This window comes from Chenopodium album, chromosome 22 (genome assembly GCF_948465745.1).
Source record: "Chenopodium album chromosome 22, dcCheAlbu1.1, whole genome shotgun sequence".
Classification (NCBI taxonomy): domain Eukaryota; kingdom Viridiplantae; phylum Streptophyta; class Magnoliopsida; order Caryophyllales; family Amaranthaceae; genus Chenopodium; species Chenopodium album.
In genome coordinates, this window is record NC_137855.1 from 40,397,577 (window position 1) to 40,417,809 (window position 20,233).

At 36.8% G+C, this 20,233-nt stretch overlaps 2 protein-coding genes across 3 annotated transcripts; one reads left to right on the top strand and one right to left on the bottom strand.

The window, feature by feature from the left end:
- Window positions 1–8,435: 8,435 nt before the first annotated feature.
- On the bottom strand, window positions 8,436–12,885 carry LOC145604698 (uncharacterized). Of its 2 annotated transcripts, none has more exons than XM_081660613.1 (3): window positions 12,759–12,885; window positions 10,266–12,583; window positions 8,436–8,742 (listed from the first exon to the last, which is right to left on the bottom strand). In XM_081660613.1, the coding sequence occupies exon 2, from the start codon at window positions 12,565–12,567 to the stop codon at window positions 10,426–10,428; it is 2,142 nt and encodes a 713-aa protein (XP_081516739.1). In that variant the 5' UTR covers window positions 12,568–12,583; window positions 12,759–12,885; the 3' UTR covers window positions 8,436–8,742; window positions 10,266–10,425. The 2 variants fall into 2 exon arrangements, with proteins under 2 accessions (XP_081516739.1, XP_081516740.1); XM_081660614.1 differs by having other exon boundaries at window positions 10,266–12,589; window positions 12,759–12,865.
- A 1,515-nt stretch (window positions 12,886–14,400) lies between these two features.
- On the top strand, window positions 14,401–18,714 carry LOC145606026 (uncharacterized). Its single transcript, XM_081662087.1, has 3 exons — window positions 14,401–14,503; window positions 15,168–15,447; window positions 18,419–18,714. Exons 2-3 carry the CDS (start codon window positions 15,300–15,302, stop codon window positions 18,559–18,561), a joined length of 291 nt encoding a protein of 96 aa, XP_081518213.1. The 5' UTR covers window positions 14,401–14,503; window positions 15,168–15,299; the 3' UTR covers window positions 18,562–18,714.
- Window positions 18,715–20,233: the final 1,519 nt, after the last annotated feature.

Genomic DNA, 20,233 nt, shown 5'->3' on the forward strand with positions numbered 1-20,233 from the left:
TTGCGAATTGGTAAATTGACCGTTTTATGGCAAATTGGATAGTTCCACCCACCCAATTGGACTCCCGGAGTGCATTAGGGACCCTGGTAAAAATCTCAATTTTTTCTGGTCGAAAAAAATGTTAAAAAATTAAAAAAATTGAAGGCTATTATCCACGCTTTTTGAGGACTTTTTGAAGTTACCGGGCCCGGAGTCGGAAAGTGTTGATACCCTAGGGGGTACATCTCAGGGTCATATAATGTTGTTTGGAACCATATATGACCATTATATGTTGTCATAAATGTCCGTGGTAGGCTTGAGTTCACGAAATTGCCGCAAGTTGAGGATTGGTAAATTGCCCGTTTTATGGCAAATTGCATGGTTCTAACCACCAATTGGACTCTCGGAGAGTACCACGGTAAACATCTCAACAATTTTGATTTTCGGGCAACAAAAGGTCAAAATATTCCAAAATTGATGGCTATAATCCACAGTTTTTGACTAATAATGGAGGTTACGGGAAACAGTGGCAAAAAGTGTTGAGAACCTAGGGAATACATCTCAGAGTAATATAATGTCGTTTGGAACCATTTATGACCATTATATGTTGTCACAAATGTCCGTGGTAGGTTTGAGTTCATGAAATCGGTGCAACTTGTGAACTGGTAAATTGACCGTAAATTGGATGGTTCCACCCACCCAATTGGACTCCCAGAGGGTATTAGGGACCATGGTAAACATCTCGGCAATTTTGCTTTCTGGGCGCAAAAAGGTAAAAAAAATTATATAATGGAAGGCTATTATTCACGCTTTTTGAGCTATTTTAGAGGTGGCGGGGCCCGGTGGCGAAAAGTAGTGAGACCCTAAGGGATACATCTTAGGGTCATATAACGTCGTTTGGAACCATATATGACCATTATATGTTGTCATAAATGTCCGTGATAGGCTTGAGTTCACGAAATCGCCACAAGTTAGGAATTGGCAAATTGTTCGTTTTATGGCAAATTGGATGGTTCCACCCACCCAATTGGACTCCCGGAGTGCATTAGGGACCCTGATAAACATCTCAACAATTTTATTTCTGGTCGAAAAAAAGGTTAAAAAGTTTCAAAATGGAAGGCTATTATTCACACTTTTTGAGGAATTTTGGAGGTTACGGTTACCAGTGACGACAAGTGTATAGACCCTAGGGAATACATCTCAGAGTGATATAATGTCGTTTGGAACCATATATGACCATTATATGTGGTCAAAAACGTCCGTGGTAGGTTTGTGTTCACAAAATCGGTGCAAGTTGCGAACTGGTAAATTGACCGTCTTAAGGCAAATTGGATGGTTTCACCCACCCAATGGACTCCCATAGGGTATTAAGGATCATGGTAAACATCTCAGCAATTTTTAATTCTGGGGAAAAAAAGGTCAAAAAATTCTAAAATTGAAGGCTATTATTCATGCTTTTTGAGCAACTTTTGAGGTTGCGGGGCCTGGTGGCGAATAGTAGTGAGACCCTAGGGGATACATCTTAGGGTCATATAACGCCGTTTGGAACCATATATGACTATTATATGTTGTCATAAATGTCCGTGGTAGGTTTGAGTTCACGAAATCGCCACAAGTTGCGAATTGGTAAATTGAACGTTTTATTGCAAATTGGATGGTTCCACCCACCCAATTGGACTCCCGGAGTGCATTAGGGACCTTGGCAACCATGTCTACAATTTTTATTTCTGGTCGAAAAAAAGGTCAAAAAATTACAAAATTGAAGGCTATTATCCACGCTTTTTGAGGTATTTTGGAAGTTACCAGGCCCGGAGGCGGAAAGTGTTGATACCCTAGGGGATACATCTCAGGGTCATATAATGTCGTTTGGAACCATATATGACCATTATATGTTCTCATAAATGTCCGTGGTAGGCTTGAGTTCACGAAATCACCGCAAGTTGCGAATTGGTAAATTGACTGTTTTATGGCAAATTGAATGGTTCCGCCCACCAATTGGACTCCCGGAGAGTATTAGGGACAATGGTAAGCATCTCAACCATTTTGATATCCGGGCGACAAAAGGCCAAAATTCCATAATTGAAGGCTATTATCCACGTTTTTTGAGGATTTTTTTGAGGTTGCGGGGCCCGTTTTGAAAAGTAATAAGACCCTAGGGGATACATCTTAGGGTCATTTAATGTCGTTTGGAACCATATATGACCATAATATGCTGTTATAAATGACTGTGGTAGGCTTGAGTTCACTTAATTGGCGCAAGTTGTGAACTGGTAAATTTATCGTTTTAAGGAAAATCGGATGGTTCCACCCACCCAATTGGACTCCTAGAGGGTATTAAAGACCATGGTAAACATCTTATAAATTTTAAATTTTTGGTGAAAAAAGGTCAAAAAATTCATAATTCAAGGCTATTTATCCACACTTTTTGAGGAATTTTGGAGGTTACAGGGCCCGATGGCAAAAGGTGTTGAGACCCTAGAAGATACATCTCAGGGTCATATAATGTCGTTTGGAACCATATATGACCATGATATGTTGTCATAAACGTCAGCGTGGTAGGTTTTAGTTCACGAAATCGGTGCAAGTTGCGAACGGGTAAATTAATCGTTTTAAGGCATATTAAATGGTTGCACTAACCCAAATAGACTCACAAGGTGTATTATGGTCAATTATAAGCATCTCGGCTATTTTTAATTTCGGGTCAAAATAAGTGGATAATTGTCCAAAATTAAAGGCTATAATACACGATTATTAATCAATTTTTGACAGTTTTTTAAAAAATGAACTGAATGTGTTGGATGACTCTTGTGGGTATATAAGGAGATTTGAAACCATTAGACACTGATAAAGATGTCCATAAAGTACCAAGAATGAGTTTTGACTTTATTTTGAAATTCATGAAATATAGTTATGTCATATAAAGTGTCATATAAGTAATTATGCCAAGTCTCTCTATTTTACCTAATTATCAAGTGCACTACTTTTAGTCAATTTCCTAATACAGCTAAAAAAAAGTAGTACAAGCGATTACGATACAGATCAACGAGAATCTGTTTCACTTCAGTGGCTTCCTTTGTAACCAAATTGAGTAAAGAAATTGATCTCACATACTTCCAGCATTCCTCACCAAGTAATTGAATTGTATATAATCAGCTCAATCATCATGCTAATCAAAATAATGAATTTTATGCTTAATATGCAATTGCTTCAATGAGAGCATTTAACATTTCGTTAATTACGATTGACCGACGGAAAATGAAGATGAAACTTAGTTTACAAAAATTACTTAATTAGTGATTTAGCTTAAGCAAACAGAGAATAGGTTTAGATGAAATACACGAAAGAAAATTGTTCAAATTTTTATAATAAATCGAAAAATTGGCGCAAAGTCAAAAACATATGAGCAATTATTCAACATAGACGACAAATAAAGAAAATTAATTCATAAAATTAAAGTGAAAATAAAGAGAACAACTTAGTCTCAAACTCACAATCAATTAAAAAGGAAATAAAGATGTAAATCACAAACTCAATCAATTAAAGAGGAAATAATCGAAAATTGCACAAATAAAAAATATATATGAACAATTAAATAAAGATTGTCCCAATCATGGTCATAAAACTCCTTTTAGATTGTCGCAGCAGTTCAAATCTATAAAATAATATTTTCTAGTATGTCTTTTAAAACTTCATATCTTAAGCAATATAGCTCTCTTTACGAAGACGTTAACAAATTACATGAAATCTATTCAACATATGTTACAACTCTATAAATAAGATATTTAAATTTTTTTATAAACTTTACAATTAAAACATAACACAAAGTATCGAATGCGGCAAGCCGCACCCAATTTTTCGTTCACGTGCTCCCTCAAAGTAGCAATTTCCGACTTGAGCGAACTAATTTCCTCTTGCAGTGTGGAGATATTAGAAGAAATGTATAGTTGATTAACATACACCTCAATCAGATGACAAAGATTCCATAGCAGCCTTCAACGTAGTAGCCGAAGTAACATATTTTCGGCTATCGGTTGGGAACGGCGCAATGTATCAAAACAAAGTAAGGTTGTCACCCATTACTTGCCATATCAAAGAAGCTATATATTACCACCATCAACATGATTATCAGAATTGCATCCATTTTCTGCTGAGAGAATTAGGTTTATGAACAATCAATCACAAACTCATAGATTTATGTTTATGATAAAATTAAGTCGACAACAACGAAATTAATATACCGAAATAAAAATGAAAATAAAGATGAACAAGTAATCACAAACTCATGAGAATAGATTTATGATAAAATTAAAGTGATTAAGAAATTAAATTCATAAAATTAAAGTGATAATTAAAATGAACAACTAAGTCACAAGCGCAGAATCGATTAAAAAGGAAGTGAAGAAGTCAATTACAGAGGATATAATCGAAAAATTGGACAATTAGATTATGATGAACTTACAATCGATGAAGTCAGCACAATCTCCCACTCTTTCTCTCGCCTTCGTTGAGCTTTCTTTCTCTCTCCTCAATTTGAAGTTGAAGATGATGATAATTCTGAAGAGATTGTAACATTACTCTTATATATACATTACCGGGAATAGTTCGTACAAACGAGGGAACACATTTGAACTCTATTTATGAAAGACGCTAAGGATAATTTTGGAATTAACCAAACAAATTGAAGAGTATTTTGAGCGAAAAAATATAATTAACTTTTTTTTAGGAAGTAGAATTAACTTATCTTGAAAATCATAAATTTAAATAGTTTCTCATTAAATAAATAATTAAATAGTACTCCATATGTGAATTGCTAAATAGGTTTCTAAAAATATTTTTTTTTAAAAAAAAAAACAAACAAACAAACCAAAAAACCAAAAACAAAACAAAACAAAACAAAAAGGCAAGAATGTTGTTAAATTATGAAATTATTAGAGTTCAATAAGAGGAGTTCAGTTTTTTTTTTTTTTTTTTGACAACAGGGCAAAAAAAATAAAAAAAAACACAACAAACAAACCTAGGCAAAAACTAAAACACAAAATACAGTAACTGACGACGACAAGCATAACCCGCCAACCAGTGAGCTGGAGACACCCAGGAACGAGGAACCTTACGGACTTGACAAACCATCAGACTCTGAATAGAAACCCACAATTCCTGAATGATCTAGAAAACTGAAATGTCTAGAGCAGCACAATCCGTGTATATGCGAATTTTCAAAAAAAACCCTTACACAGAGCATACTCCAAACCCCATAAACAAGCCTGTAACTCCGTCTGCAACGCCGAGGCGGCAAAAAAAGCACGGCATCCTCCCCCAAGTACCTCTGAAGAATCAATCTCCCGAACTATCCAACCAGCACCTGCTCTATTCGAAACACAATCCCAAGCACCATCTATAACCAAACAGACAGTGGGATCAATAGCAGGTAACCATGTAAGGATAAGAGCTGCCCTGGTTGACTTGCCACAAGAGGAACCACATTGGAAGATTATACCAAAGCCTTCCAGCATTGAGCACTCTTACTACGAGTCTTCCAATCAGTAGCTAAGTGGACAATGGTTTGCGGTGACCAAACAGACGAAACCGCAGCTGATTGCGAGTAACCCAAACAGCCCACAATATAGCAAAGAACGAAGAGATGCCATCCCAATTGTGCAACTTCGAAAATTGGGACATCGTTCGAGTAACCCAGTCTTCAAACTGCGGAAGATGCATAAAATCCCATCTAATATCCAGGATACCAGATCTTCAAATACCACAGATAGCAAAGCAATCTCGAAACAGATGAGAACGAGATTCTTCAGAAGAGTGACAAAAAGCACATGTAGGATCAATAGGAAGCCCTCGAGTAGAGAGAATGGCTGCTAAAGGCAAAGCATTGTGTAACAATTTCCAATCAAAAAGTTTCCAACGAGGCAAAATTGGCGCAGCCCAAAATTTTCTCCACCAGGGAAGAAAAGAATGAGAATCCACATTACCCATAGAACCATTCCCGCAAATATTAGCATAAGACGAGTTCAGTTAAATCTAGACAAAATGAGTTTTATTAAATTCTAACATTTACAAGATAAACAAATTTCAGATGAAATAGTTCATTTTTTTTTTTTTTGAAGACAAACACGGGGAATCAATTTATTAAATCAAGATCCGCCAAAGTTTGAACACTTTGGGGAACAGAATCCGTACAAATGCATTCCATACTAGAACCCGTATCCCTTCTAGCAACTAAGTGAGCTATAGTATTCCCCGCCCGTCTAACATGAACACAATTAAAAGCAACAAACTCAGCACTCATTCTATAAATACTTTCATAGAAGTGAAAGATCGGAGCTGCACCCTCTTGCCTATCTCTAACTGCACGCAACACGTTCAAAGAGTCACCTTCAAGTATCACATTTGTGAAGCCGAGCCTACACGCGAGCTGGGTACCATAGCAGGCAGCCGCAGCTTCTGCCATCTCAGGAGGCCATCTGCAACGAGTTCTCTTCGTAGCAACCAGCAGAATCTTCCCCCATTCATCCCTTATAACCACGCCTAGGCACACACCACCATTGCTGGGGACATATGCATCAGTATTAACCTTAACAAAATGAGCTTGTGGCGTAACCCAACTAGCACAGGAGAAAGAAATAGGAGCACTTACACATCCCCCAACTCTGGCATTGTACAAACAGTAATCCTCGCACATTCTGACGAAACTTGCAGCAATCATCACACCATTGATCTCAACCGTGTCGCCAAATATAGCCTTATTTCTGCAGCACCACCCCGCCCAAGTAAGACATAAAAAGACCCGTAGCTGTGCTTTATCAAGCCTGCTCGACACCCAGCAAAACAAGTCTTGAAATGAGGACATTGGAGCATCATTTAATAACTCCAGAAACTCACTTTGCTGCCAGATACTCACAGCGTGCTTACAGTAAAATAATGCATGGATTATAGACTCACTAGCCTCATCACAGATGGAGCACCAACTTGAAGGTTGTATATGGCGAAAATGTAGCATTTCCATCACTCCTAGAGACCCTTTGCAGGCCCTCCACACAAAGTGTCGCAGCTTTGGAGGGGCATTCAAACTCCACACCTCCCGCCATAATTGATTTTCATTATCTCCATGAAGCAATTCCCATGACTGTATCTTGCCTAATCTGCCAAGCCAATAAGCTGATTTAACAGAGAAAAGACCAGATTTAGTGGGCCACCAGAACCTCCTGTCCTCCACCCAAGCAGACGGTAGAGGAGTATCAAGAACTCTCAAGCAGTCCTCCTCACAAAAGGTGGCAGCCACCTTCTCAGAATCCCAGCACATATTATCAAAATCAATTAATTCACTCACCCGCAAATCAATGTCACAATGCAATGGAGCAGCCGGGGTAGAAATTGAACCATCAATACCCATCCAATCCTCTTCCCAGACCTTAATTGAAGAGCCGTTTCCCACTCTCCATTTTAACCCCTCAAGGAGCAAAGATTTTGCCCCCCAAATACTCCTCCACGAATAGCTCGGATCAAATCCTCTAGAAGCACCACAAAAATCAGAATATTTAAAATATTTTGCCTTGAGAATTTTTTGCAGCATTGTGTTGTTGTTGACACATAACCTCCATCCTTGCTTCGCGAGAAGTGACAGATTAAAAGTTCATACTCCGTGCTAAGTAAGTTAACACTCAATACACACAAACAAAAAAAAAATTGTGCTAGTACAAGCTCCAACGTCAAATAAGTTGGATATAAATGATAAAACTTAAGTACTAATTAATTCACTTTAAAAGTTGTATTTGAAAAACCATTTTTGGATATCAATGACTTTGATGTAAGTAAAAGAAAACATAAAGGGTACGCATAAGCATAGTACTATACTACTATGCGTGTATAATCAAATCATTTGGGTCAACAATAAGGATTCAACTGACTTGATTACATTACAAATCAGATATCATATAGTACTAATCTGTCTTTAAGTCATACAATAGTCTACTACAAAGATGACCATATTAACTGAACGCGCCTAAGTACCCAACCCTTATTAGGACATATTAAAAGATAATGCCTCAATAAAATAGTACTACCTCCGATACAGGTTATGCGCAACGATTAGACGTTTTTCCATCGTTGCACATAACCTGTAACGAGGTAGTATAACATACCATTAAAGTTGGGTATAACTAGGTGAAGTTAGAGTAGAAACTGCCTTCAAGGAGTAGAAAGAAAACAAGTCAAAAACTAAATCTCATCAATTTATCATGTGAAAGAAATTTGTATTGAAAGAATGGTTAGAAAAATTCTCTATAATCATCTAAACTTATGTACACAAGATCAACATGAGCTATAGACAGGAATATATACACAAGACGAAAATTAAAAGGCGACAACTACAAAGAATACAACAAAGAGGAGGCTAAGAGAAAGATACAACAAAAATCCAACAAAATATAAAGAACATAAGCAACAACCTCTGGGAGCTAAATCCTACTTCTTATTACATAGCATCCAAATATTAATTTCCAGAATATTGAGACTTTTTTAAGGTTCTCAAGCCATACGCATCATCAACCACAACACTTGTTTTCATTGATAAATTTCCAACTAGAACGTAAAAACTGAAAAGACAGCTAACATCTAAACGGTAAAAGGGCGGTGTGATGTTTTGCAGGATCCGGACACCATGCATACGACTTCAACTTCGAAACCTCAAGGTTATGTTCATCTCCAAAGAGCCTCCCACTCCAGCTTCAGTCTCTGAGTCGAAGTTGCTTTCAACAACTACAAACAGATAGATCTCATCAGAGAATATTTAGAATAAGAAAAGGAAAAAAAAAAAAAAAAAACAGATTATGAAATTGAACAGACATAGACCAAGCATTAATATTACTCCTGATTCGGAGTGGTATATTACTTCAAACATTCCCATGAGTAAAATTAAAAGTAAAAATCCAGATTAGCCAATATATTTTGCAAGCATGTCTCTTGATTCAGGCAGGACAATAAGCATGACCTTCAAGGACTCGTAAAAAAGCCACAGAACAGCCTATTAGAGCAAACATTTCTACATGAATTATAAAACAGCGGCATTTATGCCGAATTTGGATCAAATTTTCAAAAATTCTTTGAAGTCTATCATAGTTTGTATATCATAGTTTGATAGTACAAGGCTTGTACGTTCACAACAAAGGTGAGAGTTTCTACTATGCTTGGTATATTCACATTAATATTGAGAACAAAATGAGATACATGAATATGACCAAGTTCAAGATCCTACTATCTTTTGCTACAAGTATATTATAACACCTAGTCCTTACACGAGCCTTTCCCAAAAACTTGATCACATTAAAGCACAAACCTTCATAACTTGCTACCTCTAGCAATGGCTATGCCTATTGCATGTATCAAGTCTAGGAATCATTACAGAACAGTTCAATAAAGCAGCAGGCACAAAATTATGTAGAATTGATAGAAGAGAAAAATCCAAGATTAATAATTATTCATCAAAAAACTCCTAACATTCAAAACTTAAAGGAGATGATAAAAGATCCACAGGTATCATTCATGAGATTAGCAACTTCTACAGACAAATAAATCTCCAAAATAAATGGATAGAAACTAAAAATTTAAATGTTATATAACAAAAAGTCACATTCAGTAGCTTCTAGTCCAGGGTATGGTGTAACAACAAACTAAAGACCAACTTAATTATGATGTAAAGAACCTACAATCAGCAAAATCTTCATATTTATTCAAAAATCAAGTACATCAAATAAAATTCTAGATCATGCAAATAGACCTGTAACACCAACTGAAGAGTATACCATGAAACCCAGGCCACAACATATTACATAGTGGGTGAAGAAATTAAAGGAGTATTGTGTACTTTGCAGTGCAATAGGTAAAATTTCACTATTTACACCAAAATAAGATAACCTGTAGGAGCTTATAGGAAGCCAATTACAATTCAAAACGAAGAACAAATCAGCATGAATCTAGCAAAAAGACACATATAACACCACTCAACAGTCAATCATCACAAATGCACGTACACAGACAAACAATATTTGGTCCTGTCTTATAAACAATATTGGAGTAACCCAAAATTATTTAATAGATGACCCTTAATCACACATATCTATAAATTAAAATAAGGAATTCTCAATGCTATACTGTCAATATTCTATACTTGAATGAAGCAGCAGCAAGTAATAAAGTTCATTTATAAAGTAAACAGAAATGAAACAAAGATGGCTCGGTAGATAAAATGGCAGGAAAGAAATAAGAGATGGTCAATGACTTACCTCCTGCATAAGAGCAGAAAAGCACACCCCAGAAACATAAGGAACATGAGTGACTTAAGAAATGAATCATAACTTGTGACCCAAAAAAGGTAGAAGCTAAGAAGCACAGTGAACCCCCCAGTCTTCCAGCCTCAAAAGCAAACATAGTAGTAAATATCAGCTATTCAGAAGTTATCCTCCTCCTCTTCCCATAGTCAGCATCTCTAGATCTTGGACGCTCTTCTTCTTGGGACACACGGGACTTACTATGAGTCCTCGATGGCCGCCTCTCCCATTCTTCATCATAATCTGCTTCACGGTCCCTGTACCTATGATGATCAGCATACCTATCTCTGTCTTCTCTGTAGCGATCCCTGTCCCTTTCTCGCTCACGAACTCGATCACGAGAACGGTCACGATCACGGTCACGTGAGCGTTCACGATCACGGTCCCTCTCACGGTCACGAGTTTCTCTGTCATCACGATGTCTTCCATCTGTCCATTCATGATCGTGTGCTGCCTCTTTCTCTCTAGGTATATCCCTGTCATATCCAGGCTCCCTATCTTCCCGATACTTCCTATCAGAAGACCCTGAAAAGTCTCTATCAGGAACCTTTTCTTTAACAGGATTCTGCCAACCAGTCCGGTCATGGCTTGCCTCTCCATATTGATGGTCAGAAACAGCTTCTTCCCCATAGCTGGACTCTGCAGCTCTCCCAGCATGCTCATCACCAGCCCATGCACCCATATTGGGATCAGACCACATACCCATATTAGGACCATCAACACCAGCATTAGGCATCATTCCCATCCCATTCATGGGCATGCCTCTTCCAAAGAATGCAGGATTCACATGTGGAGCTACACCAGGCAGGCCAACATTACCCACAGGTGGGAAATTTGACATTAATCCTTGAAATGGAGGTTGAGGTCCACCCGGGAATCCACCATAATTGCCCATTCTCCCCATAGGCCCTCCAAAACCAGGATCAAAACCTTGACCCATCATGGCTTGAGGATGCATCATCGGAGGAGATGGCCCCATACCTTGACCAAACCCATTGCCACCATTCCCCATAATACCTCTTCCAGCCATCCCCCCAGCAGGCCTGTTTCTTATAGGTCCAACTGGGCCCCTACCACCCATGCCTTGAGGATTGCCTCTTCCCCAACTGCCTCTCCCAAAATTTCTGTTTTGATCCCCACCTTGGTAATTGCCACCAGTTGATATGTTGTTCCCAGTTGGCTTATTTCCACCCTCGGCAGGGCCTCTCCTAGGTTGTGAAAGTGTTTGTGGTGTCGTCTGTTGATTTCTATTAACCTGTGCCTCACCCATCCTCTTGACAGTAAATGGAGAAGCAAATGCAACAACACATGGCCTGCCATTGAAAACATGTCCATTCATTCCCTCCTTACAAGCTAAAGCAGCAGCAGCATCATAGAACTCAACCTGGCAATATCCCTTCGACTTCCCACTAGCTTTTTCATCAAAGAACTTAACTTCTTTAACATTCCCATACTTGACAAGCTCAGTTTCAAGTTCTGCATCCGTAGTCCACCAATGCAAATCTCCAACAAAAAGAACATTCCCACCACCCCCTCCTCCACCAGCACCACCCATACCAGCACCCATTGGTGTAACTTGCACGGCAGAACTTCCTGTTCCACTCATGTTCCCAGCAGTCCCATTCACAACCCCACCACCACCCTGTCTAACAATTCCCTCATTTCCTATACTCATCCCATGAGGTTGCTGGGGTTGACTAATCCCTTGAGGTGGCATACTATTAACTCCTTGCTCATCTACATCACCTACTTTACTCGAATGCGGCCCTAACTCAACCCTCAGTCCACCTCCGTAACCACACCCTGCACCAGACACCCCAGCTCCAGAACCAGAACCCATACCACCATTAGGCTGTACAGGGCCCTTAACATCATTCCCTCTTAAACCCTGATTCTGAAACCCATCTACTCTACCCACATCACCCTCAAACTTTCTCTCTCCCTCACCCTGCCCAACACCCGGTATCGACAACCCATCATCCTCAGACAAAAAGGGGGGTGGGGGATGCTGAGATTGAGACTGAGACTGAGGAGGTTCAAGCCTACTACTTTCTCCATCATTCCTAAACCCTACTTCCTCATTTTTCCTCAATGATTGCAAAAACCCTTCTCCTACATTAACATCATTATAAAGATCCTCATAATCATCATCTTCCTCACCAAAACCCTCATCAGTAACAGCAGAAATCGCTTCATTACGGTGGAATTGCTCCACCTGATCTCCTCCCCCTCCTCCTACCCCTTCAGCATCATCCATCTCTCCCCCTTCTTCTCTAAACCTCTCAAATTGTTAAAATTAGGGTTAGCTTAGTGATTTCTAGCTAACTAACGGCAAAATTAAGCAAATTTAGCGCAAGAAAACAGCGAATGTTGCACGCAATCTCAAACAAATTGAATCCATAAACCAGAAACAACAATAAAAATTGAAATTCTAGGGATTAAACTTACCAGAAAGGGAAGAAATTGCAGACGACGAGTGTTGGATTGGAGGGAAAAGGGAGAAAAATGAAGGTGAAAAACGAAGAGAGAGAAAGTTTGGAAACCCTAATCTGGAAGATTGTGTGTGATTTGAAAAGAAAAGGAATAAATTAATTTTTAAAATAAAAATAAAGGGATTTTCGAGAAAGAGAGAGAGATGGGTAAAAATTCTGATCCATTGTGTCACGACTCACGAGTCCAACGAGTTTATGACTCAATAGTAATTCTATGAGCAATCTCCGATTCATCATTTTTTTTTTTTTTTTTAGGGAAGACGTAAGTAGGATTTTATTCCAAATCAAAATCCCTAAGGGTCAAAAGACTTTGCGATATATTAACAATACAAATAAGTTCATCACTACTTCAAGTATCCCATCATGCCACAAGATGAGCTACCGTATTTCCTGTTATACCCTTATACGTACGTGAGAAACATGAAAAGATTTGCCAAGACGATCTACATCATCATAGATCAACCAAATAGGGGAAAAGCCCTCCTTTGCCCGCCTAACATTAAGCACAACCTTCTCAACATCACCTTCAATCCAGAATGAGTATCCCCGATTCATCACTTTATTACCGTCTTTTGTCTCTTTTTTATACTTCGTAATTTATTTAAAAAAAGTACATGTAAATCAAGTATATAAACAACCAAATAAACCAACGAGCATGGTATTTTTGTAATAAAATCAATAACTATAGGGCCACAATTAATGAAAAGCTGTTAATTTGGGATTATCGTAATTTCACTCCTCATGTAGTCACGTTTCATCTCTCAAAAAAAATGTAGTCATGTTTCACGATCACAATCAATATTTGGAATTCAAGGCATGGATTACTCAATTATGACTCATGTCGTCGTAAACTCGTGATAACTTATTGTATTATCTTTATTTATATTCCACCACCTTACTTTCTAACCCTTGCCTTTTAGAGCATGGTTAAGCCGAATCAAATGGAGTTGAATTAAATTTAATATGAAAATATACGTTTGTTAAGCATTGTGTAATTGTGTTTGCTTATTTTTCTTGTTATCATAGACGTATTTTATCTCATTTAGCGGCTACGCTACTACTCCTTAATGGGGTGGGAGCATGTATTTATAAAATCATTTCCACATTACATCAGCGACTTAGCGTCTTAGTTGAACTTAACTTAATCGAATAAGATTTAAGCCCAATTCTCTTGTGTCACTTTCTTCACCTTCTTTTTTAAGATATACTCTATAAAAGACATCTTAACAATTGTAGCCTTGTAAATTCAAGTAATTCTTGAACTGTAACTCTGTAAGGTCTATAACATCCCTTAAGTGTCAAAAGTGTCTATTATTAAAATCCTTGAGAACGCGCGTTATTATAGGTTAAAAAAAGTCTTTGTAACTTCTTTGTCTACTTACCAAAATTGTCAATTACAAGTACATGATTCATCGTTTTATTTGTACCATGAAACATCGATTTGTTTAAGTTGATTCAGGTTATTGTCTTTCTATCGATTTTTCTTTTCCAATACGAAAGAAAAAAAAAATAGGAGTACCCTACTAGTCTACTACCTTTATTAATAAAATATTTTTCAGATACGTAGTACTCCGTAAAATACAATAGACCCAAAAAAAAAAAAAAAAAAAACAGACCAATGTTTTTCTAAAATAACAAGTCCATAAATTCTTTCTTTCTCCCCGACTTTGGAAAGATCTCCTTCGGGTAAGAAATCGGGAGGTAAAGCTTCTTCTTTCATGTTTCTTAAAATGTGCCCTTAATTCTTGTAAACTCAACTATTATGCATTTTAAACTTTGGTTTATTTCTCTTTAATTTATTAAAATTATAGCAGCTAATTAATGATTTTGAGTTTAATATAATCCTCTCTAATCCTAGTATCAATGCAAGTGAGAATAAATTTGAGTGTTTGTATTAAAGATTTAAAGAAGGATCATTTTTATTTGATGGGATTGATTAAATTTGTGGGTATGAGAAAAAATCCATAAATCAAGAATAGGAAGTCTTAGAAATGTGGTTGTGTAGTTGAAAGATGAGTTTTTGGAGTATGCACATCAGGTGTTCGATAAAATTCCGCAGAAAAAATTGAACTTTGATGAACAAAATTGGATTCTTGGAGTATTAAATTCTGCTATACTTAGTAATGGTTGTTGATTACTCTGTCAAATTAGCAAATTTAAGGTATGCAGTAGTGATTTGGAGGCTAGTCTGTAGGCAAATGATTCGTTAGCAGACCCCAGGTAGTGGATAGCATTTGAGTTTTGCAGTTTTGCAGTTTTGCTTGCTAGGTAGTGATTAATTAGATGAATATGGCATTTGATTAATTTGATTACGCGAGCTAGATTTGCGTGTTTGCTGATGGGGTGCTGTGTAATGCTTGATCAGGTACATTTGTGTCATTTGAGTAAGCTAATCCTGAAAAAAAAAAAAATACTATTCTAGTAGAAATCTGGAAAGGAAAATTTTCGACGAGAATATTTCAAGCAATTAGCTAGGTTTGTAAGAAACAACTGTTTGATGGCGTTGAGACGTGCTCTTGGGTGGTCTGATGGTGAGCTCATGCGATCAGATGCGAAGCCTTGCTCAAGATTAATGAGACAAACAGCTGGGATTTTTACAGTTGGTGGAGCATTGGGTTTTTGGGTCTTGTGTAGAATGCACTATGGTATGTGTTTTTTTTTTGGCTTCTATTGATCTTAATCTGCTTCATTACAAGTTTGCACTACTCGTTACTACATGGGGTATACTGATTCATATCAGTTAACACATTCGCGTCTCTGTCTTCCTTGTTGTTTGTATTAAAAAAGAGAAAAACTCATGAGGAACTACCTGTTATATAGGTCTTTTGACTTTTATGTAGTAACAAATCTTGAGAAATTTATGGTGCCTCTGTCTTCTGAACTTTTGTACTACAAAATTATGTGTAACTCTATTTATGATAGTCTAATTTCAACTGCTTTAACTCCTCTCCCTTCACCCACCTGGTTGGAGAAGTCATTCCTTAGATAATGTTTTAAGTTCCTCTCCAAATCCTTTGGGGACTCATTTCTACCTCTAGTAGGCTATGTAGGGCTCATGGACTCTCACCCTCCTTTACCCCAAACCACACCTAGAAACCCTTTGGACATATATGAGTGCTCTATTCCCCCTTTCTCATAAGCAAATTCAATGTTCAAGACCAGGAAGAACATCTAGACAGTTGGGGGGAATGTTTTAACTTGCAAAAGTTCGAACAAGGGCACTGCATAGATGAGAATGAAATAGGAAAATCCAAAGCATATGCATACCATGTAGGATTCCCTGATTTCTCCCATCTTTTTTGGGGGGAATTACCTGTAATGGTCATTTGGTTGTAAGCAGATATACTTTGTAAATCTTATTACTTAAACTTTCCAATGTGCCCTCTTGTGATTTTCTCTTGGTTTATGTAATAGACCAACATTAGGAAGGGTATTTTGGGAAGTCTAATTCTTTTAGGGTAGTAGTCCTTGACTCCTTTGCCTTAGTATAAATAGGGGATAGTATATGAACTAAGACATCATGTGAATTGTGAGGAAAAATGTGAGAGTAGTAACCTCAAGTTACTAGGAGAGTGATAACCTAAAGTTATCAAGAGAGTGATAGCCTTAAGCTATTAATCTATCCTTTTGTACCCAAATTCTGCCATTATCAATCTAAATTATCAAGCTTTTATATCTTAATTAGTCCTTAAATCAGAAAGTACCAAGTCAGTCCATAACAGTTTAGCTCCCACCTTTGAAGAATTATAGCAGCTCATGCTCATAATATCTTCGCATCATTTTCTAAAGTACCCATGAACATAGCAGTAAGTGTATTTCAAAAGTTTTGAGCTGAGAAAGTATCTATATACAGGATTATGAATTCATTGGATGATGAGATGATCAAATCAATGATCCTGATTTATCTTTGCTTACTGTCATTGTCTCATTTGTCATCACCCTATCTGCCCCCAGACTTCTTATTTTAGCTATTTTAATATGGTTATTAGCTTAATCTTGAGGAATGAATAGGATTATTGCAGTTAATGTATAATGAATAAAACAGATGGAGCTCAAAGTTTAAGTTTATGTCTTCCTTTAGGCAATCTAAATTCTTGCCTTATCAACTGATGAAGACTAGAAAGCGTGGCCATGCCATTACCACAGCATAATTTGCCGCTATTAATTTATAATGTACCTAGTCAGTTTCATGTATTATCATATGCCTTGTGTTAGAGATTCCTTCATGTATACATGTGGCCTTGTGGGCATGAATGAATTGATAAGTCTGATAGCAGTTGTGCAGGTGGGTTAATGTCTACATCTCTTATATTGAGAATTTGAGGTGTGGTTTTTTCAGGTCCACTCCCAATATTAAAGAAAAGGAATATAACACTGAGAAAATATTTATATGCTCAATCATTAAGCAGTCAGAGAGAGTAATGGAGTGAACCAGTTAGGATAATATTCAAAAGAGTGAGGTTTGAAGTATACTGTGCTGCATGAGGATGGCTCACACTGTAGACTCATGCTTTTAGTGCTCCTCTATTTTACTCTGTCTCTTTGTTTCACATCAAGTATCCGTGCCAGATGCTTGACTCTTGAGCATAGGTGTTAGAGTATTAAACACTTCAATTTGGATCAATAGTAGCCAAAATTTCATAAATTGGCCATGTCTGACACTGCACATACTTGTGTCTGACACTTCTTACCAAGTCTAAGTAGAATAGGTGTTTGTACTGAATTGCTTTGATGATAATAACATTTTATAACCTATGCAATTGTAATGATCTTTTCTGCATTAGTGCGTAGATGTAGTACTAGTACTATTTCCTCCATTTAGATTGTCACAGAACATTCACTGGGCAAAAACTTTTACCTCTGGGCTGGTTGAAGATTATCCCGGTGTTAGATTATTTCTTATGGGCAAGAAAACATTAGGCATATCAACTGCTAAATCCAAATTTCACTGGAAGGAGCCAAATAATCAAAATGTATCTTTAGAGCTTGCTAACTATGGTAATATTAGTTATACTCGTAGTAGGATGGTTTATATACGAGCTTACGTTTACTTTAGTCTTATGTTATTTGATTTGTCCTCAAGTTTTATCACTGGTGATTTTGTCATTCACCAAGTATTAGAGATATCAACAGATGTAGCTAAATTATACTATGTAATTGACCTGAAAAATTCAAAGTTTCAATCGCCTAGACAGTCACAAAGTCCTATTTTTGGGTGTATCCTGACTATCTTCTCAAAATAGTTGAGAAGCTTTTGTATTTTCTACTGTTTATGCTAGTACATCATACAAAATTAAACCCAACAAAAATTAGAAATATTACAATTATGATTATGTCCCTTTAAAATGTGTGATTAAATTAAAAAGATGGCCTAAACTTGGGTTTGTTTGTCATTTTTTACCTGAATTATTACCAACATTCCCAAAATTTATCATTGTTGGTTGACTCAAGGAATTGGCATATTTTGAGGAATTGGCATATTTGTCAAGGAATTGCCCAATTGGCATATTTCATTTCTAATTCAGCACTTAATATTGCAATCTCTAAATTTGTATGCGGCATTTTTGTTGATTTCATTTGTTTTCATTCATTCTTGTGGCTTTCTATATCTGTCAGGATCAAGAGTAACAATTCCCAGAAGTCTCAGATGGGCAGCTTGTGGAGCTGTATCTGTTAGCTCAACAACGGCTCTTCTGGTCCGCCTTTTCAGTCCTGAATGTGAACCCCAGAACATAGTTGCTTATGATAATAAAAGCTGAGTTACCTTTTAAAATTAATGTAAGATGTATGTTATCCCTTGTATGCGACAGTCATGTTACAAACTTCTAACATGTAGTCACTCAATGTGAGAAGTTTGATAGGGTTTTTCTTAAGCCAATACTCCTTTCGCCTCAAATAAATTGTCACATTATCGTTATTTATGATTAGATGTTCCTATCCATTGTTCAGGCTGTTCATCTGTGCATAAAGGGCGAATACAAACAGGTTTGCATAATCGAAATGGGTAAAATTAAATGAGACATCCTCTCATCTCTCACAACAGTTCACCTACACAAAAACACATCATCATTATTCCATAAGTAATGATAGGCTTAGCAAATTTTCAATTAAATGATGCATTATGGTTGTGGACAATTTTGCTCTTTGAGAAATTTTGTTTTTGTTGCTAGTTATCTATTTGAACCTAAAGCACACTACAAACATTATTTGTATGTGCACCTTACATGAAATTGAATAAAATAAATAAGTAATAAATAAAACCTATTGAAGATAGCTTACTTGTCAAATATACCTCAATAGTTTATTTCTTTTTCATGAAAATACATTTTGCAAGTTTTCTGAATAAAAATACAGAAATTTTAAACAAATACAAGATTTTTTTTTTTTTTTTAAAAAGAAGAAAAAAGGACAAAATATTTATCCTAACCACCTAAATAATCTTGAACATGAACGGGTGACCTATATATTTGATTCTTGTCATTCTTCTACTTGGGCGATCCATTCCACTTGCTCCATAACACGGGTTTATTAGTTTTGTAATCTATAACATTAAGCCCTTGATCCGTTACAATCCAATTGCAATCTTTATAATCACAATGGTGGTAAAAATCATCTTTCATAACAAAAACGTCACTTTTCATGTAGCCATATTTTTTAGACCAAACATTGCACCAATAAAGGGTAGTATTAAAAATATTTGGTTTAAATTTCCATGAAAATGCTTGATGAACATTTAGTATGTGATTGTTTATGCTAAATTTCGTCAAGTAGGATTTGATGTGGGATACGGGCTACGGATCAACTAAATTAAAATAAGGAGCATGGAATGCGGAATGTAAATAACAGAAAAATAAAGGGAGAGGAAGGAGACATGATATGGTGACGCGGAAAACCCCAATGAAGGTGGGTAAAAACCGCGGGTGGCAATGAGGCCACCAATACACTATAGTACGGGCATATAGCCAATATTTACAAGTACAATATGTGTATATTAATTGATAACAATAAAGCATATATAGAAGTAAAAGTAATCAGCTAGTACGTGGTCTTTGTAGTATGATCAGGGGGATTGATTGGTTGTAGTCTTGTGTGTAGAATTATATCCTTGCAAGATTATATAAGAGATTAAAATATAGTAGCAAGGTGGGAGTATTTGTAGTGGAATGTCCATGTAACGGTAGGTCAAAGGGTTTGCTTTACATATTGTAGTTCCTGGGATTATAAGGAAGGTTTGAGATGAATAGAGTATATTATGTAATGGGATTAATCATGGGTGAGTGGAGTGGAATCTAAAGGATTATATATGGAAACTCTATACGTGGGTAATGGCTTCGAATTAAAGGATTAAATATAGTAGCTTGGTTATGCATTTTGGTAATGGAAGATCTAGATGATGGAAATTCGGGTGAGAAAGAGCAGTATATGATAGAG